The sequence below is a fragment of the Aptenodytes forsteri genome, unplaced genomic scaffold, assembly GCF_000699145.1.
Source record: "Aptenodytes forsteri isolate BGI_AS27 unplaced genomic scaffold, ASM69914v1 Scaffold369, whole genome shotgun sequence".
In the NCBI taxonomy this organism is placed as follows: Eukaryota; Metazoa; Chordata; class Aves; order Sphenisciformes; family Spheniscidae; genus Aptenodytes; species Aptenodytes forsteri.
In genome coordinates, this window is record NW_008794965.1 from 82,777 (window position 1) to 91,426 (window position 8,650).

At 44.6% G+C, this 8,650-nt stretch overlaps 1 protein-coding gene across 2 annotated transcripts; it reads right to left on the reverse strand.

The window, feature by feature from the left end:
• Nucleotides 1-2,922: 2,922 nt before the first annotated feature.
• Nucleotides 2,923-8,166, reverse strand: MANBAL (mannosidase beta like). 2 transcript variants are annotated; one of them, XM_009275523.1, is made up of 3 exons: nt 8,118-8,166; nt 6,118-6,315; nt 2,923-3,524 (listed from the first exon to the last, which is right to left on the reverse strand). In XM_009275523.1, the coding sequence occupies exons 2-3, from the start codon at nt 6,265-6,267 to the stop codon at nt 3,417-3,419; spliced, it is 258 nt and encodes an 85-aa protein (XP_009273798.1). In that variant the 5' UTR covers nt 6,268-6,315; nt 8,118-8,166; the 3' UTR covers nt 2,923-3,416. The 2 variants fall into 2 exon arrangements, with proteins under 2 accessions (XP_009273798.1, XP_009273799.1); XM_009275524.2 differs by lacking the exon at nt 8,118-8,166 and adding an exon at nt 8,005-8,023.
• Between the last annotated feature and the right edge of the window lie 484 nt (nt 8,167-8,650).

The window sequence follows — 8,650 nt, forward strand, 5'->3', positions numbered from 1 at the left end:
GCTACTTATTGGCCGGTCTCAAGGGATTGTGCTGCTTGCACTGGAGGAGCACAAGGATGCATTGTGAGTGTGGGACAGCGCGAGGGGACGGCGATGGCCACAGCTCTCGAGGTGAGCGGCCAGAAAGGCAGAGCTGCTTGAACACCATCAAAAAGAAAGCAAGGAATTCTCAGCTCCCAGCCATGTTTCTTCAGAGCTGAGGCTTGGCCTGTTGAGGGGAAGGAACTTCGTAACAAACAGTAGCAGAGGAAACCCAGCTCTCAGCCCAGCTCCTGGGCTTTGGGTGGCAGAGCAAGGTGCTGTTCACCGAGGTGCTGCCTACTGGCTGGTATCTGGAGGCAGACCTTTGAAAACCTCCCCTTCAATAAAAGTGACTTAATGAGGTCTTCAGCTCCCTTTGGGATGTTAATTACAAAACAGCCTGGAGAAAAGTGCTTGGGAATTAAAGGAGTCACCACACTAGTCCTTCTCTCGTTTTGGTTTTCTGGCGAGGGAACCAACAGACGCTCGCCAGAGCTTGGCTACCACGCTGGTCTTACTGCAGCCAAGAAGAGCCACCAGACAGCTCCGCGCTCCAGCCACAATCACACACCGAGGGGCTGCTGGACACCCCTGTTATCAGTCTACTGAATCCCCATCTAATCCCCTGCTCATATTATTAACAAATGATGCCTTTATTATTGCTACCTTCATGGGGGCTCTTGGAGCCAAAATCTCTCATGAGAGGCAAATTAATTTAGTCACCGCCTCACTTCCTCCTTCCTTCCAGGAAGTTGAAGCTGTACTGGGAGATAGTTTGCTATTTCCAAGTCAAACACAGATACACACATGCCTGACTATTAACTAACCAATTGCTCACAGATTAAAGGATCTGAAAGGCTTTCCCTTAATGGATCAGTTTCATGAATAGGTTATTTATGTCCCGGTGTTCCTACAGTCTGAGAGTTCTGGCAGCTTTTGCAATGAATGCATGGGAAAAGGCAGCACAACTTTAAAAAGAGATTTCTTTTTAAACAGAGAGATTCTGATTGTATTTATTACACATTTCAAGAGAAACTAAAATACATAGGATATTGGTAATCTCTAAAAACACACTATAAGTTCAGCCAACAAGAGCATTCAAACAGGTATAAAGCTGTTAGGAACAGAGTGGGAAATTTATCTTAATCCCTCTTCCCCCCAACAAAACCAAACCCCAATATCCATGATTTCTACCTAGCAATGAGTAAGCCAGCCTGCAAATAGCTAGATGTAGACGTTGATGTAGTAGCCTGCTATTTCAGGTAACAACCACACAGTGCTCATTGTTAACTGGTTCTTAGCTGTGGAAGCACTTCTATATTTCGGGTAACGTGTGTGCTACTCTTTCAATACTCGCAATTCCGTTAAAGCATGAAACCCCCCCTTTAGGTAACCTGCAGAAGGCCAGAGTTGTTAGATAAAACAACCACCATCCTCATTTATTAAAATGGAAGAAGTGATCTGCAGTACCTATCCAGAGCAGCGGCAATGCTTTTCTTTCCCCTGCAGATCATAGACAGGAACACAGGTCCGTAATGGAAACTCATAGCACAATATTGTTCTTTGTTATTTGCGTGGGAAATTTTTGTAATGTTTCTTTGTACTGAGAACTCAAAGCAACTTTAGAGTGCTTGTGTCTCCCGTGCTTTGTTCTGTCCTCCTAGTATCGCCTTCATGTAGCTCAAAAAAAAAAAGAAGAAAAAGAAAATGCTGAATCTAAAGCAGAACTCTAACCTGGATTTTAAGCAGTGCAACTTGGTGTCAGCATTCTGGTTAAGAGAAGCAGAGAGCCTGGAGCAGGGAAGCAGTGAGAGGTTAGAATCAAACTGGTACTGGGATCCATCCGTTTCACCCACCAAAAGCCAAAGTGAGCAGAGAACGTGGCTGTTCTCAACACTGATGGTTTCTGTAAACGTGTTGTTCAACTCCTGTTGAAGAACAACAGCACAACACTGCTACGTATCTGGGCTCACAAGGCATTTGTGAATTGAGGATGGGAGTCTATGTATGCAAAAAGGATCGCAGACTTGCAGCCCTGCCAGAGAACCCTTTCCTTCAAAGCCGCTCTGAACCCTGGGTGCGCCTAAAAGAGCAGGTTCTCCTCCCATTGACTCATTTGTGATCAAACAAACCAAGATGTGAGCTGGCATCAGGAAGCTCGAGCTGCCCTACAGAGACTCTGTGGCTACGTCACCACCTATCTCTTTCCAGTCCTGTCTAGCCATATTTAAATCTAATACTAGATTGCCCCTGGACCTGGAGAGCCAGAGCCTGAAGGAACATAGCGTATATGTCTCTTGCCATATAGTCATGCTACACAGCCAGCTTGCCCCCCCTTGGATCTTAAAATACTACATCTCCTCAGGCTGAGACCATATTTAACTTCAGGAAGAATTCAGCAAGAGGAGATGCAGCAGACTACAGCAGGTAAGGCTGGGAGGGAGTTTGGAAATGCAGCAAACCCCAGCTGTGTTGAAACGGAGCACACGGTTAGGACTCAGCTAGCTGACGGGGGGCTTTATCAACAGCACAGCTAGGCAGTGCTGTTTGACACACGACCGATGCAGCACTCCGAGACTCCTGCCTCAGAGCAGCTTTTCTCCAACATGCAGTACCTGGTCTTCCCAAGTTTCCAAGAACAGCCCATTAGCACAGGCATTAAATTCTGCACCTTCCAGAATCAAATTGTTCCCTGATCCTTGTAGTCCTTGCAGTCCCCACCACAGCCTCAATTCCCTGAAATGTACCTGCTTTCAAGGGTGGGAATAGAAAGGAAAAGTGCATGGGTGGGGAATGAGAAAGAGGTAGCGACGCTGGGGAAATGAAAGCTTTCATCTACAGCAGTCTGGAATCTGATGAGTTATTACCTAAAGAATTAAAGAATATGACAAAGACATTATTATTAAGCCATAAAATGCAGCTATGTATTTCAGACTAGATGACAACAGAGATGAATACAAAGCTGTGTAGTGTGGTATCCTTGATCCATTTGATCCCTCTGCCTTCAAAAAATACAACACAAACCGGTATCCAAAGTAGCAAACCCATGCTCCACCTTCCACAGGGACTTTACCACAAATCCTAGCCAGCATGGAGGAGCTAGGACAACAGGCCTCTCTACCCATCAGAAATGACAGAAGTCACTTTAATGGTGACTGACGCATTAATCCTATCAAATGAAGTCCTGGACATGTGAAGTCCTCTTTGCTTGTAAGAAATCTATGGCAGAACCCTGCCCCTTCCACTCTTATAAGTTCCTTCTCCCTTGTCCCTGAAAGGTAAAGCATGGCAATGCCAGAGAACCATGTAATATAGTTAGTTGCCTTTGATGTCATCTCTGAGGAAGCATGATTATAGCTGATTATTTTGTCTTTTGAGGCTCATCGGTCATGGCTTTATCGTTTCTTTTTGGTTTCCTTCTTGGGTTTCTTGCTTATCTGCGGAGCAGTTGCCTTTGGCTTCTTCACTGTCTCTGAATTCTTGGGCTCAAAACTGTCCGAGTCCTACAAGAATCAATTAAGAAACAGTCAGTAACATTTTTTTTACAATTTGCTGACAGCTCACTTTGGGAATTTGAGTATAAGCCAAAGGAAGCAAATGCTGGGTATCTCTGTTGGAACACATCTAGGAGTCCACATTTAATGAGACTTGAGCAGCACCATCTCTGCTCCTTCCGCATGTGCTTTCTGATGCCTGTGAGTTTATGCACAGAAACAGCTTGTTACCAGAGAAGCCGTTAAAAGCTTAAGTGTCTAAAACAGGCTTTGGAGAAGAAAAACAAAACCAACTTTAAAGGCAAGAAGAAAATCAACACTACATGAAAACTATTCAAATTAGGAAAAGGAGAAGATACCATATAATCACCAGTGTGCGTGGAAACATTCAGTAGGTGTTTCTGCCAAGTGTTAATCATTAACATGCACAAGACAAAAAATCCCCCAAACAGTAGTAAGAATGTGAAGTTCAGAGCCTCTAAACCAAGCCCAAAATCCAGGGAGGGAATTGCAAGCAAAGCTTTCTTCACCTGGACTAAAAAGGAATGCTTAGATATCCTGCTTGTTTCCTTCAGGGGAGATGACAGATAATATTTCAGCCATGGGAAATAAAGTTTAGTTATCTTGTAAAAACACAAGGGAACAGCGCCAGTCCCATCTGAGAAAGCGCACACATGCAGATTGCCTCCTTTCATTAAATGCGTTTGAGTATAAATATTGCTTTAGCATCTTGGTTTCTATCAGTCAGAGCGTGCCAACTGGAAAAGGACACACAAAAAATGGCTGAGCAAGACGTGCTAGTTTCAAGCTTCCAAGACAGCGCTCCAGATAATGGAGGGGGAGGCAAGCATCTGACAGTATCCTTTTAATCAAGGAGCTCGGTTCAAACGTCTCTCAAGTTACTGGGCTATTACAGTTCACATCTGTGTGGCTTTCCAAGGAAGGAGACTTGGCTGGCTTTCCAAAGGCTGTAATCGGCGCATGGGGAGCTGGCAGGCTCTGGAGAAATGGAGCAACATGCAGTTATTACTCAGGGATGCAGTGTGCTGCTGCTGTAAAGTGAACACTGCTGCCTTCTAATGTTCAAACCAAGGTAGACTTCAAAGCCTGAAGCCTCCAAGACAGAGAAGTTCCTCAATATCCTACCCAGGCTCAAGCATCATTCCCAAGATCTGGAGGGGTAGCCTCTGGTGTTACGGTCTTGTAAATTAGTCATACGGACAGTAAATCAAGAGGACAGTATACATATGGAGAAAATAAAAAGTAGAGCATGCAAACATCAAAGCATGCTTGCAAACTTAAACAGTAACAGGTCCTTGAGCTTTATCATTTTAATTGGGGGGCTGGTCTTCAGTTTCCCACTTCAAACTAAAGCTCTCACTCTTTTTCAGCTTTCAAGAATCAGGCTACTCGGTATGTCTCAAAAATTTATCAGGGCAAACCATGGACTCTGACAGACGGGCGCTGGTGGCTGCAGAGTAACGGTGCAAGACTTGCAATGGCACTGCATCGTGACCGGCAGCCGCCTGCTTCATCTCCCTGCTGGGAGCTGCAGCTCCTGCGGCAGGACTAGCAGGAGGGAGCATGCACCCATGCCAGGGCAGAGTCACTAATCCAGTACATCAACACAACTTCACATCACACCAACAGTTAAAGGGGAAAGAGTCGGGTCATGAACTGTATCCTTCACACTGTACCTCACCCTCAGGCATTCCCTTCCCCAGACAGGCTGAAAATTTCCATGCTTCCTCTGTACAAGAGGGAGCAAACATGGCAATAAAGATAGCCTGAAAACAAAACTTCCCGTGCCGAGCTGTTACTGAAAACAGACCATACACATTTAGACAAAATCTGTATCAAACCACCAAACTTGCCGCCTGATCACCAACACTGAAATATCTGTCCCCAGCACCACAGGCACTACCGAGCACATGGAGCTCTTTTATCAGAAAAGCCAGGTAGGTGCAGGTCATCCCGCTGTGGCCCAGTCTAGAGGAACCGGACTAGCTCAATCCTGTAGCTCACCTCAACCTTTCACTTTAACCTTCTCCTGTACTAACTGCATTAAAGGACCCTCCACTTGCCAGCACAGGATTGGGTGTCAGTACTGAAAACTGCCTTCCTCACGTTAGAATATAGTAGAAATTTCACCTGTATCTTGTTTCCAAAAATCACAGACAAACTAGAGCCCAAAGTCACTTTCTGAGAGGCAGGTCCTGCAAAGGGGATGCCCTGCCTGGCAATTAATAAAGCAAATCAGCAGCAGGATGACAAGACAGGGTCGGGACTAAAGCCTTCTCGTGTGCGGTCAGGGACAGCATGTACATTTAGCAGACCTTGCCAGTGCTTCAGGTCACTTTTTCCACTGATATTCAGAGAGCCCCTGGCTCAGGTGTTTGTTCCCGACTTTCTAATCTGGGGGTAAATCACAAGACAAAAGCTGGAGGTGGGAAAGCTAGAAGGAAGGAAAGAGAATGAACAATGAAACTGTCATCAATCCCAGGGGCAGACCGCTGTGTCTCCATTAGCTACTCAAAGTTCCCTCCCATCCTATTTTCTCTGACTCTGCCCATCTATATCAATATTAAAGAGCACTGCTTACTGTCTTATGGGACTTTGAAACTGGCAGGATTATGGCTAGCACACAGATAAGCTGGAAAATGGCTCCAATGAAGAGTCCGTAGCGTAGCACGTTCTCCATGAACGTGGGCTCAGGGATTTCAGGTGGGGAAAAATCCAACTCTGCAGCCATCGTGAATGCACCCTTCTGCTCCTCTAATGCTCTCAGGAAGACTGGTTACTACAAGGGGAAAAAAAATAAAGAGCAATTATTTCCATCATGCCTTCTGGTATTCACTTTCCATTGTGAAAAAATGACAGACTACCTCATGCAGGTTTTTTGAAGACACCCTTGATCTACAGACCCAATAACAAAGAGGGAAATGAAACTTGCATTTTATTTGGATGATTGTCTTTTACCACCCGCCTAAGAAAATAGTCCTCAAATGCTAGTATTAGTCCATTTGCAGGTGAGGGGAAGACAAACAAAATATGAACAATATTCATGAAACAATAAGGGAAAAGCTTAATAAGCAATACTATACTTCTCCCTGAAATCGATCATGCATGCGAGATGACTGTTATTCATTTTCACTTACATCGTATATGTGGTCACAGCCTTGTTGTTTTAGATGGTGTACAAAACCAACTACTACTTAAATAAATCACACAGAAGGCAGATCCGTTGAAGACAGAGGAATGAGTTATGACAGAGGAATAAAGTTAAGCATGGCTTTAGTGGCTGGTTACACTAAGCCCTATATACCTTGCGAGGGTCACACAGGTAGTTTGTGGCACAGTTAAATATTGATCTCCTGGGTCCCAAGCTAGTTTCTCAGCCACGAGACCATCCTTTCTTCCTTCCTTTATCTTTCGCTAATGGAGCTGTCAATTCATTCTATGAATGGCTAATGGCTTTCTACGATAACGCAGAACTCTCCTGCCAGAATTGCTGGACTACGCCACAGAAAGTCCCGAAAGGGAAATTCAATTAGCCTGAGATGCCATCAGAACTCAGTTGTGATTACTGTCTTACTCAGTTTTCCTGACCTGTGTGATCCTGGTGTGTACTTTTTGAATCAGCACTACTTATTGATACTTACAATTCTCTATATTACTAAAGCTTGGGTGTGAGATTGTGCTGCATGTGCATTTCAGTTGAATGGTAGTAACCTGCCTCCTAGAAATTATCTCCAAAGCAGGCTCTGTATTTCTCAAGCTAGGAGGAGATTTCTACAATCTGCAGGTGTGACCCAGTTCAGAAAGATGGTAAACTTAAGAGTATAATTTGAGTAAAGTTATAGTTGATGAATTTGAGAATCAATCAACAACTCAATGCCATTGCATAAGAGGCAAATGTCATTTGGGGATATACTAAAAGGAGTAGTATATAAATTACAAGAAATAATTCTTTTGTTTTAATTCGGCTGAAGTATGGGATATTATTCTGAATTTTAGAAGATAGGAAAAAAAATCCCAACTGCACAGACTGCCAGTCACTGGAGTACAGAGACTGTGGAATCCCTGTTACTGGCGATTGAGAAGAGCAGATCAGATAAGCATTTGCCTGGGATGGGGTGTGAGTATATATAATCCTGCCTTTGAATCGGGAGATAAGAATAGGTGACCTCTTGCAGTCCCTTCCAGGTCTGTACTTCAGTGAAAGAAAATTTTCAAATTCTGATTAAAATTCAACAAGCAAGGGCTGCATGGGACCTGAACATGAAGCTGGAATACACGCTGGGCCACTCAGGCTCAGCAAGTCCCAACGCAGACCCAAAGGCTGCATCGGACATAAAACGGTGACAACAAAGCACGCATAAAAGTGGCTCATCCCTCACTGCTTTTAACTTCTAAAACGCCCTCTCCCCCAATCCACTAAGGCAAGAAGCAGTTCCTAAGCAAGAAACAGAATCATGGGAAACTTCACCCCTGAGTTGCATTTTATCTCGACTTTATTTGTTGGGATATCTTTTGAAAACGTTATTCTTGCCCACCCCCTTCCTCAAACAGAGCAGGAAGGGATGTTGCTTCATTCCTCACCCGGAATTTCTCAGGACAAACTCCTGCTGATAATCCTGATTCATACACCTGAAACACAACACACAAAAATAAACCAGAAAAGGAAACTGATGCAATGAAAACAAAAAATATCCATCCTCATCCTCCGCAAGTCTCCCCTCCTTTCCCCTTTTCTATTTCACCTCCCCTGAGGGTATTAGTAATTTTCTAACAAATCCCAGGCGACATGACCAGCATCAAGAGCTCTCACGCAGGCTGGCAGCAGCTGCCACTACCATTTTAAGCACTACCCCAAGAAATACGCTCAGAGAAGACCTGGCATCATGCTCCAACTAGCCATAGTAGAGCGCCCTTGCTTGCACAGTAGCCACAGCAGGCAGCCCACGTTCGGACCATTAGCTTTCCTGCTATCAGCGGAGCTGAACTAATATTAGGAAAATTCTTCCCTGTTTTTTAAAACTCCTGTGGTTAACACAAAGCCCAAACCTGCACATGCAAGGAGGCTAAACCTTATGCAAATGAGCAGGCCAGAGCTGAACGGTGGGGAACCAGGG

What these genes read in the sequence shown, in the direction of transcription:
- MANBAL (XM_009275523.1), bottom strand. Translation starts at nt 6,267, where the DNA reads ATGGCTGCAGAGTTGGATTTTTCCCCACCTGAAATCCCTGAGCCCACG. An exon ending in TTTCAAAGTCCCATAAGACA is followed by an intron (nt 3,525 to 6,117) that starts GTAAGCAGTGCT and finishes TGATTCTTGTAG; the next exon opens with GACTCGGACAGTTTTGAGCC.